This window comes from Engystomops pustulosus, chromosome 4 (assembly GCF_040894005.1).
Source record: "Engystomops pustulosus chromosome 4, aEngPut4.maternal, whole genome shotgun sequence".
Taxonomy (NCBI): domain Eukaryota; kingdom Metazoa; phylum Chordata; class Amphibia; order Anura; family Leptodactylidae; genus Engystomops; species Engystomops pustulosus.
The window spans coordinates 115,968,910-115,985,206 of NC_092414.1; the positions used below are offsets into that span (position 1 = coordinate 115,968,910).

General features: G+C 40.2%; 1 protein-coding gene across 5 annotated transcripts in view; it reads left to right on the forward strand.

The window, feature by feature from the left end:
* The window catches only part of LRRK2 (leucine rich repeat kinase 2), a 129,531-nt gene that overhangs the window by 85,908 nt on the left and 27,326 nt on the right, over window positions 1-16,297 (forward strand). For all 5 annotated transcript variants that reach the window (XM_072147129.1, XM_072147130.1, XM_072147127.1 and 2 more), the window contains exons 38-42: window positions 1,537-1,728; window positions 2,258-2,404; window positions 4,793-4,893; window positions 6,642-6,832; window positions 14,299-14,459. In XM_072147129.1, coding sequence (XP_072003230.1) covers window positions 1,537-1,728; window positions 2,258-2,404; window positions 4,793-4,893; window positions 6,642-6,832; window positions 14,299-14,459 — 792 coding nt within the window. The remainder of the gene's footprint in view (window positions 1-1,536; window positions 1,729-2,257; window positions 2,405-4,792; window positions 4,894-6,641; window positions 6,833-14,298; window positions 14,460-16,297) is intronic.

The following is a 16,297-nucleotide window of genomic DNA, read 5'->3' on the forward strand; positions in this document are numbered from 1 at the left end:
TTGGCACATCGGCGCTAGCTTGCACGCGACAGAAATCGGGGGGCGGGCCGTCGGAAAATTCGACAGATTCGGACAAACCGCGGAATTTAAAAAAGGTTTTGTGTCGCAAGATCATGCACTCACATGCACCGGAAGAAGCAGGTGAACTCCGGTGGACCTCGGCGCAGCAGCTACACACGCAGGAACTTGGACGTTTGATCTTAGTGAATTGCGCTGGATCCGAATCCACGTCGGACAACGCACCGCGTGATCGCGACGGGACCGGGTAAGTAAATCTGCCCCATTCTCTTTAAAAAAGAATGAAAGGCAGTGAAATGCACGAACATATTTAAAAATATATATATATTAAAAAAGTTTAGAACTATCATATGTTGTTCACACAACCTCCACTGTGGCACAACACTTGTCCACACTCTGAATGTCCAAAAGTCCCCTTTCACTCATCTCGGTGAAACAGAGCCCTGTTACCACAGTAGTCAAATCTCGTTAGATATATGCTCTGTTTGTAATGGGATTATATTCGGCCAGCAGTCAACCCAGGTAGCATAGATATCTCGATTCACAAATTCCTATGTCTATGTCTTTTTTATAAGAGAACAACCAAGGTTAGATTTATATATTTAATTGCCTTATGGGCACAATAGACAATACAATACACGCAAAAGAATATACATACAGTAGACAGTATAGACAGTATACGTACAGCTATAAACAGTGACTAAGTATATGCGTTTCGAAATAGTCCTTACTCATGATTTGACTCTGTTTTGGAAATTTAAACAATTTGGCCCATAGCTTAGCACCTGAAAATTACAACACATTCTGAATACAGATTACTACTAAGTAATCTCTGAAACAGTACTGGAACGATTTAGAGGGAACCTGTCAGTAGAAATTGACCTTATAAACCACTACCAGTATGTTGTTAAGCAGCTGAACGCCTTCCAGATCAGGTTTCTTTCATGGTCCAAGGAGGTGGCATCAACCCTGAAAAATCAGTTTGAGGTGAGATGTAAGTTGGTTGTATAAAGTCAAGGAGGCAGAGATTTTAACACCTGAAGTCAAGCTCACCTTCCTCAGAAAGTGTCTTTCGTTGTAATTGATGGTCCTGCATCCTGAGACATCACTAACCAAATCTCCTAAAATCCAATGCATGATGTCAATCACAGAGGAGGAGGCGTTCAGAGCTCACCACCTTGACTTCAGTGTTAAACTCTCTGCCTTCTTGACTTTATACAGCCATTTTACATCTCAATTCAAAGTTGATTTTCTGGTAGTGGGTTAAGAGCCCACTTGTTGCTGACAAGTTCGCTTTAACTATGACAATATTGTTTAGTAGGCAGTACCTTAAAAATTCTATATACTTTAATTCCTGATGGATCATCAGGAAAGATCTTTTGTACTTTATGTTGAGGAATAATAAGCCATTTCTCCTGTGCAAGCTTACATTTACAGAAAATAATGAAATCTGTTGCTGAATAATGAATCTTTTTGCTGGTAGAGTATTTTCTTTATTACATTATTATTTTTATTTAGGTTGTATTCTACTGGGGCAGGTTGTAGATCATATTGACTCACTAATGGAGGAATGGTTTCCTGGTTTGCTGGAGACTGATATTTCTGGGGATGGAGAAACATTGTTGAAAAAGTGGGTGCTATATAGCTTTGATGATGGACAGGAACACAAGAAAATTCTACTGTCTGATCTGTTGGTGAAAGCCGAAGAAGGTAAGCTTCTCTTGAATGTTGTTGTTAATATTATTTATAGTATTGATTTCATTTTTGGATGCAATAATTATAGTGGACCAGAATCTTGACTTCAAGAAAATTAGAGATAACCGTATAATAAATTCTGTATAACCCTGAAAAAGCAGTCCCTTATTACCATAAAACAGCCTGGCTATTTTTAAATAATAGGCCCTGCTGAAGATGGACAAAATTTCCACCTGGATGGGACATAATAGTCTTTTTGTTACTCCCACATTCTGTCCTGCCTACTTGAAACTTTACTTGGGTTGACGGTCACTCATCCATCTTCACTTACTTTATGTCTGCTATTTTAGTAAAAGTAAGGGTACATGCACACACCTGCAGCTCACTCATCTGTTGCTTCGGACGTGTGCATGTAGCCTAAAAGGGGTTTTCAGTTTCACAGTGTTGATGCTCTTTTAGTGGAGGTGTACAGAAGGACAATATCTTCAGATGTGTATTAAATCTTTGGAAATATCTAAAAAAAAATTGCAACTATTTCAAACAGGTGACTTATTAATGAATCCAGAAGATCCAAGATCTACAATTCCCATCTCTCAAATTGCTCCCGATATTGTTCTCGCTGATCTGCCCAGAAATATTATGCTAAATAGCGAGGAACTAGAATTTGACCAGTCTCCTGAGTATTTACTGGGTATGTATTTTACTGCTTAATATTAAGATTTTCTTCAACTTTCTGTTGTTCTATAAAATACAATGGCAGCAACCTATTTTAGTAACATCCATAAATGGCTATCTTCACTCACAAGCACAAATACTGAAAATTACACCCAGCACGTATGAGAGAAGTGGTTTGCTGCAATGTCCATATAGATGGTTCAATCTATGAAGATCACACACTAAGAATTATACCGGAAATACAAAGAAATTGTATAATGCAATGTATAAATATACAGGGGGTAAGTGGTTATATATATACAGTAAATTGGACCCCTGGTCTCTATATATAAAGTCATTTTCTGCTCTGTGCAGAGTGGTGCTGCTTTCTAACAAGATGATCACAACAAAATTAGCTGTCTCTGTTTTAATAAAGGAAAACTACCATCAACTACCATGTGGAAGCAGGGGGAGGTTGAGACCGCATAACAGTCTGTAAAGCCAGATCACAGAAAGGCTAGCGTAGCTCCTCAGAATCATCAGCATAATTTTTAAATTTGATTGTAGAAGGAAAGAAGCCATGGATAACAAATATAAGAAAATTACCACAATCATGGTGGGTCTAGTGGGTCTAGGTCAGCGATGGCGAACCTATGGCACGCGTGCCACAGACGGCACGCGAAGCCGTTTCTGTTGGCACACGTACCGTCGCCAGTAAGCCGCTGCCCGTAAAAATTTGGTCTATGCGAGCGGCGGAACTATGCGCCGCTCCATAGACAGAACCGCAGAGTTTTTTGCGCATGCGCGGTAACTTGGGATGCGCTGAAAGTTTCAGTCGCTCCCATAGAAACGGCGCATGTGCATTATTATCCCGGGCCGCTCCACTCTGCTCTGCTCCCTCCCTGTCCGCTCTGCTCTATCCCGGTCCGGTCCGCACTGCTTTGCTCCCTCTGTCCCGTTCCGTAGCCCCCCTCTCCTCCGCTCCGTAGCCCCCCTCTCCTCCGCTCCGTAGCCCCCCTCTTCTCCGCTCCGTAGCCCCCCTCTCCTCCGCTCCGTAGCCCCCCTCTCCTCCGCTCCGTGGCCCCCCTCTCCTCCGCTCCGTAGCCCCCCTCTCCTCCGCTCCAGGTGGGAGTGGAGAATGCATACAGCGTAACCTGCATGCATTCCTGGAGAACCTTCCTGTAGAATAAAAGAAAATAAAGTAAGTTTATCTGTGTATATGTATGTAATATGTATATGTATGTAATGAGTGTATGTGTATATGTATGTAATGTGTATATGTATGTGATGTGTATATGTGGGTGTATATGTATGTGATGTGTATATGTAGGTGTTTATATGTGTATGTATATATATATATATATATATATATATATATATATATATATTCTGTATGTATTTTATACTACATGGCGGCATTCTGTATGCATTTTATACTACATGGCGGCATTCTGTATGCATTTTATACTACTTGGCGCCATTCTGTATGCATTTTATACTACTTGGCGCCATTCTGTATGCATTTTATACTACATGGCGGCATTCTGTATGCATTTTATACTACATGGCGACAAGCTGTATGCATTTTATACTACATAGCGACAAGCTGTATTCATTTTATACTATATTACGTATATGGGGGGGGGCGTCTCTCTATGGCTCGTTTTCTCAATTAAAACCTTGTTATTCTAGTTAAATTTTTGTGTTGGCACTTCACTTCAAGTCAGAAGGGTTTGGGTTGCATTTTGGGCACTCGGCCTCTAAAAGGTTCGCCATCACTGGTCTAGGTCATACATAAAATGTACTAAAACTGCTAAAAATAATTTATCCAATCAAATTTGAGACTCTAAATGCAGCAATCATTTTCTGTTTTTGATTATAAAAAGGTGGTAGCGTTATATACCTACTGTACCTCAAATTTACCGTTGTTTTTTCTGAGCCACAATATATACAGATCAAGGGAAGTCAGAGAAATTGCAGATCCCAAGACTTTTTGTTTTTAGGAAAGGTTCAGGAGCCACTTTGCATTGCGCAGTGTAACATATTAAAATTGCTTTTTGTTTGGCTTGCCGGTATTCAGATAGCTTCTCACCTGTCTAGCACCATCAGCACCCTAAAGATTCCTTTAGGTAATTACCATACTTTGGTATTACCTTCTACAGCCTATAATTCCAACCAAAAATGTAACAGTGTGTGTGATGAACATTTCATATGATGTAGACAAATTATTGCCGCTTATGATGTCCGGCAAATACTTCTACTTGTTTAGTTGGTATGTTTTCATTTGACAACCTTATTATCATTGCAGTAATATAAAACTTTTCTAGATCTTTATACCCTTAACTCTGTTCTTAATTCTATTTAACTGTGAACTGTGATAATACAGGATTTCAAATACTTTATAATATATACATTTATATTTCAGGTGATGGAGGCTTTGGCTCAGTCTATAGAGCTCTATATAGAGGCAAAGATGTAGCAGTAAAAATTTTCAACAAACATACTTCCCCAAGACTTTTACGACAGGTAAGGATCTCCAACCAAGTGACTGACATCAGAATATAGACCTCACCCCTCCACCTCTCCAGCAGAACATATGCTATGGACTTTGTTTAAAGCAACCTAGTCGAGTGAGTCAATCACCCATGTTTGCAAAGTGTCTACAACCAGTTATAAATGTGGTACACTCCACATGTGTTTATGTAGGAATGCAGCATGTTTTCTCCTCACACTGCTGTAGTGGAACATGTCAACCAATGTGTAGGAATATAGAATCAAGTCTGTAAGATGCAAAGAACATGAAGCATATCCGTAAATGCATTTAATGCTCATCTGTGCCAATACATTTTCACTGCCATATCACTTGGCACACAGTTGCTAATGAAGTATTTTACTTATCAAATAGAGTAAAATTTCTTTTAACCGGCTTTTCTTTGCACATATAATTTCTCTTACTTAATCTAAATAAAAAAAATACAACCCCTTCTACACTGAGACCCTTAAATGACACTTCACAGGGAGTCGGATATAAGGGGTCGGATATCTGTTTACCAAACATCCGCATCACATTCTCTTAATTAACCAAGAATTATATACTCTAGTATAAGCCGAGTATGTGCTGAAAGACTCATATTCGGCTTATCCTGGAGTCAATTAAAAAAAATTACGTCAAAACTCACCTTTACGGCACCCCCCCAGGTTTCCTCTTCTTCCGTTGGCAGGTCCGTGCACATGACTGGGCCATCGGAAAAGGTGAGTACTTCGTTTTTTTTTTTTTTTTTTGTGCTGGGCAAACTGGGGTCTAGCTATATACTTAAAGGGGGTGGCCATATAATAAAGGGGGCTGGCTATATACTACATGGGGCTGGCTATATATCTGGCCGACGCACGCTATGATATCAGCGTCGGCTGACATCATAACTATATGGCTGGCAATACACTAAAGGGGGATGGCTCGCATTGTAATACACTGGGCTGTCTATTTACTAAAGGGGGCTGGCTGGCTATTTACTAAAGGGGGCTGGCTGGCTATATACTAAAGGGGGCTGGCTATATACTAAAGGGGGCTGGCTATATACTAAAGGGGGTTGGCTATATACTACACAAGTCTGGCTATATACTAAAGGGGGCTGGCAGGCATTATACTACACGGGGCTGGGTATATACTACAGGGGGCTTCTTATATACTACAGGGGGCTGCTTATATACTACAGGGGGCTGCCTATATATTACAGGGGGGCTGGCTATATATTACAGGGGACTGGCTATATACTACCGGGTGCTTGCTGACTACTAAACGGGGCTAGCTATATACTAAAGGGGATTGGCTGGTTATATACTACAGGGGGCCAGCTGGCTATATGCTACATAGGGCTGGCTATATACTACAGAGGGCTGGCTGGTTATATACTACAGGTGAATGCTGCCTTTATACTACAGGTTGCTGGCTATATACTACAAGGGGCTTGCTGGCCATATACTGGGAGGCTGTGACCAATGCATTTCCCACCCTTGGCTTATACTTGAGTCAATAGGTTTTCCCAGTTTTTGGTTGTAAAATGAGGTGCCTCAGCTTATACTTGAGTATATACAGTAAGCTATAAGAGATGTTAACTCATGGTGGTGACTAGATTGAAAAAGCAATACATGCTTTACCATAGATTGGTGCTGAAATATATATTTGCCTGTTTTTTATTTGGAATTGATTTGAAGACATTGTAGATTTAGTAAAATAAGACTTGTGAACATTTTTGCTTCTATTCACCACTTTCCAGGAACTGACGGTACTTAGTCATCTCCATCATCCAAGCCTAGTGTGTTTACTTGCAGCTGGTGTTCGACCTAGGATGCTAGTAATGGAACTTGCTACAAAGGGTTCTCTTGATCATCTGCTTCAGCAAGACAGTAGTAGCCTCACTCGAACTCTTCAGCACAGAATAGCTCTTCATGTCGCTGATGGTCTAAGGTAAAACTAAAAATTGGGAATTCACATAATGTTATTTTTAATTGTACTTGGAGTGCAGACCTAAGCGATTTATTACTTCATTCTTTACTGCTGCTCAAACAACTGTACATGTAGTAGTGCTAAATCAGCAATGTATAGTTATCAGTGTCTTCTATTGGACACCAATCAGTTCCATGGGTATAGCAGAGCTGCTGGACCTTATCGTATCTGGTGCAGCTCTGATGGTCAAAAATATAAATAGCTGTGTTGTTTTCTTTCCAATTTCCTCAAATATGCAACAGTTAAACAATATGAATGCGGTAATCCACCTCAAAGATCCGAAAATCCTTGTGTAGTAAAAGCACAATCTTTATTTAACTCTTCAATACGTATGGTTTGTTAAAAATCAACACGAGGGAATAGCAAGAGTCAAAGCAAATGTCTACACGTTCGGATAAGCTCTTTATTCTTATTCATAAAACTGTAGAATCCATGCTCGATCAATCTACTTGACTAATTGGCTACATCTCCGGTGAGCTCGCCAAGTGTTTTGTTGTGGACTTATTGGAAGCTTTAATGTCATGCACAATGAATAGATTGTGTCCAACTTACCCCCCCCTTATAGATTGTGAGCCCTTACGGGCAGCTTCCTCCTCCCGCTTATCTCTTGATCACTGTAGTTTTCTATTTTGTACTTGCATTTGTTTTTGTCTTAATGTAATGTATGTGAATCCCTTACTGATTGTGCAGCACCATAGAATTAATCTATAACAAAAATAATAGTTTTCCCGTCCCCACTTCCTATAGTAGCAGGAAAAGGGTCACTCACGGAAAAACTCATTGAGTGGGTAGATTATTACCTTCAAACGATGGTCAGATCACTCCCAAAGTACTTTTGAGATACGAAACATAGATGTTTGGATAAAATCATATTGCTGGCTCACATTTGGTTTGGTAGATTTGAATCCTTCATTGGATCATAATACAGCTTCGAAATGTCTTACATACTTTCTTACATTTTACAGTAATTATGATCCTGCAGTAAAAGAGTTCATTGGTTTGGCTATGGAATTCTCGCTATCCAAAAACAATTTTTCATTTGATAGGAAATTTTTCCTGCAGAAGTGTGGATGGCCAAAGGGGAAATGTTCTCCTTCCATGGCCAATATCTACATGGCTGTGTGGGAGAATTTTTTTTTTTCTTCTTCCTAACAATCCAATATTAAGTGGTATGGTTTTTACATTGACGACCTGTTACTGGTATAGGAGGGCACGGAATAGCAAACCATGGATTTTGTCTATTATATTAACAACAATGATATGTACCTTAAGGGGTATTCCCACGAAGACAAGTTTCATATATGTACTCAGGATAGCAAAACTAATTCACTGTTATAAACAAAAATACAGCATTTCACAGGGATAATTCTAAACTATCTCTTTCAGTCCTGGTGTACACAATTTCAGTTGCCCCTAGACAGGACCGTGTAACTCCAGACTTAGGGTTGGGTGGTCGGGAGTCTCTGCCCACATCCTGGGATTTTACACTGACTAGCCTAGGGAGTGATAAAACAGCTATAAAACTGAGTAAAATTGCAAAGTAAGGGTTTAAAATAATCTTTATTGTTTAAAAATCACTAGGGGATTGAGATTTTGATCATTTTCTTTTGCGGGAAAACCCCTTTAATTTCAATTTGGGTTTTAATTCCAGTGTTATTCACTTTCTTGATATTAACTTCAAAAGTGATGAAGCGTTACAGTTTATACCATATTTGAAGCCTACTACAGTTAATTCGAATTTGTGAGATTGAAATGAAATTGTACAAATGCCATTGACTTTTAAAAAGAAAATCACATTGTCAATAATATTCTTAAATCACCTCTTACTCACGGTGGTAATATCTCAAAAATATCTCTAAAAAACATGTTTGTTTCAAGAAAGGCACCGAGTTCAGGAAGTATCATTTCACCTAATGTCAACAGAAATACCTTGTTATCTACTAAATGTTTATTTAAATGTGGCCATAGGAAATGTATTTGCTGTGACCATGCGTCTCCATCTAAATGCTTTGAATCTACCAGTACAGGACAACAATATACCCTGTTTCCCCTAAAATAGGACATCCCCCTAAAATAAGACCTAGTACAATTTTGTTCAGTCTTATAAATATAAGACCTCCCCTGAAAATAAGACATAGTGGCAGTCATTGCAGAAGCTCCCCACATGCTGTACATTAGTATTAGTAGATCTTTTATAGGTTTTGACGTGGGTGAATAATTGCTGAATATCACTGACTGTTGCAGGACAAATACCCTACAAGCAGCTACATGGACATGAAGTGGTCATTTAAGGAAAGTGCTAAACATGAGAGATTGGGGCAAAATATTCCAATAATTCAAAGTTTGGATAGTTATAACAGTTGTTTTAGAAGTAGATTTTTTTGTTCACCAATGAATATAAATTCTTGTGCATGGAAAAATAAGACATCCCCTGAAATTAAGACCTAGAGCCTCTTTAGGAGCAAAAATTCATAGTATCATAGTATATAAGGCTGGAAAAAGACGCAAGTCCATCAAGTCCAACCTTTAAGAATTAAATAAATGTTTTATCCCCATAACCCGTGATATTTTTTCTCTCCAGAAAGGTATCCAGGCCTCTCTTGAACAAGTACATAGAATCCGTCATAACAACCTCCTGCGGCAGAGAGTTCCATAGTCTCACTGCTCGTACAGTAAAGAACCTTTGTCTATGGCTATGGTAGAATCGCCTCTCCTCTAGGCATAGAGGATGCCCCCTTGTCCTGGTCACAGGCCTAGGTATAAAAAGATCTTTGGAGAGATCCTTGTACTGTCCGTTCAGGTATTTGTACATTGTAATGAGGTCTCCCCTCAGTCGTCTTTTTTTCTAAACGGAATAATCCCAAATTTTTTAATCTGTCAGTGTATTCTAATCCCTCCATTCCCCTAATAATCCTGGTTGCTCTCCTCTGCACCCGTTCCAGCTCTACTATATCCTTTTTATACACTGGTGCCCAAAACTGTACACAATATTCCAAGTGTGGTCTGACCAGGGATTTGTATAAGGGCAAAACTATGTCTTTATCATGAGAATCTATTCATCTCTTGATACATCCCATAATTTTATTTGCTTTAGCAGCAGCCGCCTGGCTCTGGTCACTAAAATTAAGTTTACCATCCACCAATACCCCCAAGTCCTTTTCAGCTCCAGTTTTACTAAGTAATTGACCGTTTAGAACATAATTATACTTTTTGGTTCCATGGCCCAAGTGCATAACTTTACATTTATCTACGTTTCTCTGCCCACTCCTCAAGCTTCCACAAATCCCTCTGTAATGCTAAACTATCGACCTCAGTATTTATTACTTTACACAGCTTAATATCATCTGCAAATATTGAAACTTGACTGTGTAAACCCACTACAAGGTCATTAATAAAAATATTAAAAAGAAGTGGCCCCAATACTGACCCCTGTGGCACTCCACTGGTAACATCAACCCAATCTGAGAATGTGCTATTAATGACCACCTTCTGTTTTCTATCACTAAGCCAATTACTTACCCAAATACACAGATTTTCTCCTATTCCCAGCAGTCTTATTTTATATACCAACCTTTTATGTGGCACGGTGTCAAATGCCTTTGAAAAGTCCAGATATACAACATCCACAGCGTCTCCCAGATCCAGTCTTGAACTTACCTCCTCATAGAAACCAATCAGATTAGTCTGACAGGACCGATCTCTCATAAACCCATGCTGACGCTGGGTTATAAGGTTGTGCACAGTGAGATACTCCAGGATAGCATCTCTAACAAACCCCTCAAATATTTTCCCCACCACAGCAGTTAGACTCACGGGTCTGTAGTTTCCAGGATCGCTATTTGATCCTTTTTTGTATATTGGCACCACATTTGCTATGCGCCAGTCCTGTGGAACATAACCAGTCCTCAGTGAATCTTCAAATATTAAAAATAACGGTCTGTCTATCACCGCACATAATTCATGCAGAACCCGGGGGTGTATGCCATCTGGCCCCGGTGATTTATCTATCTTAGTGGTTGCGAGGCGGCGCCGTACCTCTTCCTGGGTTAAACTGTTGACATTCCAAAAATAATTTACATAATTCCTCATTGTGTTTTCCACCAGGGGATTTTCCTGGGTAAAGACAGTTGAGAAGGCGACATTCAGTAGATTGGCCCTTTCCTCATCTCCTTCCACCATGACCCCCATGTTATTTCTAAGGGGACCCAGACTCTCTGTTTATATTAATTAATATAAGACACTGTCTTATTTTTGGGGAAACCAGGGTAGTGTGAAACAGTATATAAACTGCAACACCACCTATGTATTGTACATTATAACAAGTAGAGTTTGTAGACTACAATATGTAAGCTGTACTTGTGGCTCTCTTAAAGTATGTATTAGACGTCTTCTTTCAGACACAAAAAATAAAGAAGTTCTAAATAAATAAAGCAGTTACCGTATATACTCGTGTATAAGCCGAGTTTTTCAGCACAAAAAATGTGCTGAAAAACCTCCCATCTGCTTATACACGAGTAAAACAAACTTCCATACTCACCCTCCGGAGGCCCGATGGTCCGCGTGGCTCCCGATGTTCAGCAGCTCCTCTTCTGTCTTCCCCGCAGCTGGTCTTCGGTCTCCATTCTTCTCTGTGTTGTATCAGCCGACAGACACGCGTCAACGCGATCTTCCGGCTGGCGCACAATATCGCGCGACGGTGTCGCCGCTGATGATGTCATCAGCGGCGACACCGTCACGTGCTATTGTGCACCAGCTGGCAGATCGCGTGGACGCGTGTCTGCCGGCTGATACAACACAGAGAAGACCACAGACCGAAGACCAGCCACGCGGAATGGAGCATCAGGAAGCCGTCTGTAGGTGAGTATGAAAGGTTTTTTTTTTTATGTGCTTGGCTAAGGGGGCTGGAGGCTGTATACATAAGGGGGCTGGAGGCTGTATACATAATGGGGCTGGAGGCTGTATACATAACGGGGATGGAGGCTGTATATATAAGGGGGCTGGAGGCTGTATACATAACGGGGCTGGAGGCTGTATACATAACGGGGCTGGAGGCTGTATACATAACGGGGCTGGAGGCTGTATACATAACGGGGCTGGAGGCTGTATACATAAGGGGGCTGGAGGCTGTATACATAACGGGGCTGGAGGCTGTATACATAAGGGGGCTGGAGGCTGTATACTTAAGGGGGCTGGAGGCTGTATACTTAAGGGGGCTGGAGGCTGTATACATAAGGGGGCTGGAGGCTGTATACATAAGGGGGCTGGAGGCTGTATACATAAGGGGGCTGGAGGCTGTATACATAAGGGGGCTGGAGGCTGTATACATAAGGGGGCTGGAGGCTGTAAACTTAAGGGGGCTGGAGGCTGTAAACTTAAGGGGGCTGGAGGCTGTATACTTAAGGGGGCTGGAGGCTGTATACTTAAGGGGGCTGGAGGCGGTATACTTAAGGGGGCTGGAGGCTGTATACATAAGGGGGCTGGAGGCTGTATACATAAGGGGGCTGGAGGCTGTATACATAAGGGGGCTGGAGGCTGTATACATAAGGGGGCTGGAGGCTGTATACATAAGGGGGCTGGAGGCTGTATACATAAGGGGGCTGGAGGCTGTAAACTTAAGGGGGCTGGAGGCTGTAAACTTAAGGGGGCTGGAGGCTGTATACTTAAGGGGGCTGGAGGCTGTATACTTAAGGGGGCTGGAGGCTGTATACTTAAGGGGGCTGGAGGCTGTATACTTCAAGGGGGCTGACAGGCTGTATACTTCAAGGGGGCTGACAGGCTGTATACTGGGAGGCTGTGACCAATGCTTTTTCCACCCTCGGCTTGTACTCGAGTCAATAGGTTTTCCCAGTTTTGGTGGTAAAATTAGGGGCCTCGGCTTATACTTGGGTTGGCTTATAATCGAGTATATACGGTAATATCTCTATGGCCTCAAAACATTTTCAATCGGTTCATGACTGTAGATCTTTTTCCTGCATGGGTTTAGAAAAGGTTGTCAAACCACTACGTGGAGGAGACTGAAAGAAAACGCTGTTTAATCGAGAAACCTATTGGATATTTTTTTGAAAATATTAGTTTAGAAACTCTGATAACTATAGTATTAAATAAGAGATTGGACGTTATATGTCAGTTTTAGGGTTAGTGTTCATAAGTGTATAATATAATACACATACAGGCAGTCCCCTACTTAAGAACACTCGACTTACATACGACCCCTAGTTACAAACGGACCTCTGGATGTTGGTAAGTTACTGTACTTTAGTCCTAGGCTACAATAATCAGCCATAACAGTTATCACAGGTGTCTGTAATGAAGATTTATTGTTAATCCTGATTCTTATGACAATCCAACATTATTAAAATCCAATTGTCACAGAGGCCAAAAAAGTTCTGGCTGGGATTACAATGATAAAATATACAGTTCCGACTTACATACAAACTCAACTTAAGAACAAACCTACAGACCCTATCTTGTATGTAACCCGGGGACTGCCTGTATTAGTAAAAACATGAAGTTTCTCTATAGTGGTGATGTTCTGTTTTCATTTTATTATTGGAATATATGTAATGTTTAGTGGATTATGTTCTGGGATTGCTGACAGCTTATTTGCTTAAACAAGTCAAAAAGCCATGAATTAGGATAAATAGCTGATCAGAAACACGTATTCCATTGCCTTGACTCTTCTTATCACCTTGTGTCAATTTTAAATAAACTGTATGTATTGGAGAAGATTGCAATAAAGATTTTGTGTTTGTACTACACGTGGATTTTCGTATGTTTGACCTAGCTTACCATGTTCATCTAGTTGTAGTCCATAAAAGAAAGAGAAACTGTGCTAGATCAATCCACTTGACTAATTGGCTACATCTCAATCTCAGGTGAGCTGACCAAGTGATTTGCTGTGGACTAGTTAAACAATATGTTATGTGCATGTAGGCTTGTAGAAATATTGATTGTAATGTTGCATTGTGCTGTATGTGATTTTTGGGGTTTTTTTTTTTGGCTACAGTGTCTTATTTAAAGGAAATCTACCATGAGAAATCTAGAAGTAGATCTGATGGTAGATTTCTCCTACCTGCCTAAGCCCTAAAAAATTAATAATCTTGTTAAAAAACTTTATTTAAGTAATATGTAAATAAACTGCAGAGGCTACTGGGGAGTGTACTAGCCTTAGCTCCCAGTGCCCGACCAGGATACTACATGCCCCAGTAGCCACTGCAGTTAATTTACATATTACTAAAATAATGTTTTTAACAAGTTAGGTTATGTCCCAGGATTATTAAATAACAGATTAGGACAGAGGCAGGAAGGAGGAATCTACCATCAGATCTACTTCACATCTATAGTCTTGCATCTATTGACTATTATTGCATGATTTGTGTTTATAATAGGTTTCATATAGTTATACTTAATTTTTTGTTTTGGAATAGGTACCTTCATTCATCAATGATTATCTACCGGGACTTAAAACCTCACAATGTTTTGCTGTTTAGTTTATATCCAAACTCTGAAGTTATTGCTAAGATTGCTGACTACGGAATTGCTCAATACTGTTGCAGAATGGGGATCAAAACATCAGAAGGTACCCCAGGTAATAGAGTTTGCTGTCTTGTACAAGCTTTGCTAAAACTAAATTTAACCCCTTCCCGACATTTGACGTAATAGTACTGCATGGCGGGAGGTGCTTTCCCGCAGAATGCAGTACTATTACGTCAAACTTCTGGCCCCGGCTCCTGAACGGAGCCAGGGCCAAAAGCTGTGGGTGTCAGCTATATATTATAGCCGACACCTGCCTCTGACACCCGTGATCGGAGATCTCTGCGATCGCGGGTGTTAACCCCTAACACGCCGCAGTCACTCTGACTGCGGCGTGTTAGGGGCATTTAAAGTGAATAGGACCCCCCCCGCAGCGCTTGCTGCGCCGCTGCCCCTATCGCAGCCCCGAGACTGCCAGTGCCCGGGGCTGCACGATCTTCCGGGGAGCCGGGTCCTGCCTTCTGGCAAGACCCGGCTGTAACACACTGAGCATGCGCAGCATACATCGGTATTACACTGTGTAAGGTGAAGAATAGCTTGAACAAGCGATCAGTGGATCGCTTGTTCAAGCTAACCTGTAAAAGTAAATAAAAAAAAGTTTAAAACATTACATAAAAACATTTTTTAATAAAAAGAATTAATTAAATAAAGTTAAAGTCCCCTAAACACAAATATTCCCTATACACATGCAATAAAGTGAAAAAAACACAAAAAAACCCACATATTTGGTATCGCCGCGTCCATAACAATCCGTACATTAACTCAGAAACATTATTGGACCCGCTCGGTGAACGCCGTAAAAACAAAACCCGAAAAACACGCCAAAAATGTAAATTTTTCATAAAATCTCTACCCAAAAATGTTCTAAAAAGTTATGTGCGCCAAAATGGTACCACTGAAAAGAACAACTCGACACGTAAAAAATAAGCCCTAAACTAGCTCTGTCAACCAAAAAATATTAATGTTACGTCTCCGAAAAGATGGTGATGCAAAAACAAATGAGATTTCCTCTATACAGGCGGTCCCCTACTTAAGAACACTCGACTTACATACGACCCCTAGTTACAAACGGACCACTGTATATTGTTAATTTATTGTACTTTAGTCCTAGGCTACAATGATCAGCTGTAACAATTATCAAATGTGTCTGTAATGAAGCTTTATTGTTAATCCTGATTCTTATGACAACCCAACATTTTTAAAATCCAATTGTCACAGAGACCAAAAAAGTTCTGGCTGGGATTACAATGATAAAATATACAGTTCTGACATACATACAAATTCAACTTAAGAAGAAACCTACAGACCCTATCTTGTATGTAACCCGGGGACTGCCTGTATTAGTTTTTATCCAGTAAAATTGTAAAAATAAATGAAAAGCTATATAACCTCAATCGTAGTGATCTGTAGAATAAAGATAATATTGTATTTTTAGTGTACGGTGTACGACCCCCAAAAAATACCAAAAGAAAGTAAACCAATATTGATAATTTTCTTTTCACCCATACATTCAAGTGTTAATAAAATCTCATCAATAAGATACTGACCCACTAAAATGAAGTATTTGTAAACTGCATCTCATGTCGCAAAAAATAAGCCCTTATATGTCCAAATTGCCAAAAAAATAAAGATTGTATAGCCAATAAAAAGTGACAATGCATAATCTGCTCTGAATGGCGCAGCTTCCCTTCAATGCCCTGGCGTGTGCCCATACAGCAGGTTACCACCACATATGGGGTATTTTTATACGCGGGGGGGATTGGGTATTACATTTTTTGGAGTGTTTTGGTATTTTATCCACTGAGAATTTGTACATTTTTTGAAAAACACATTCATTTAGCCAAAAAAAATTGACTTTCAAAATTACATCCGATTTTGTTTTAACCCCTGTAA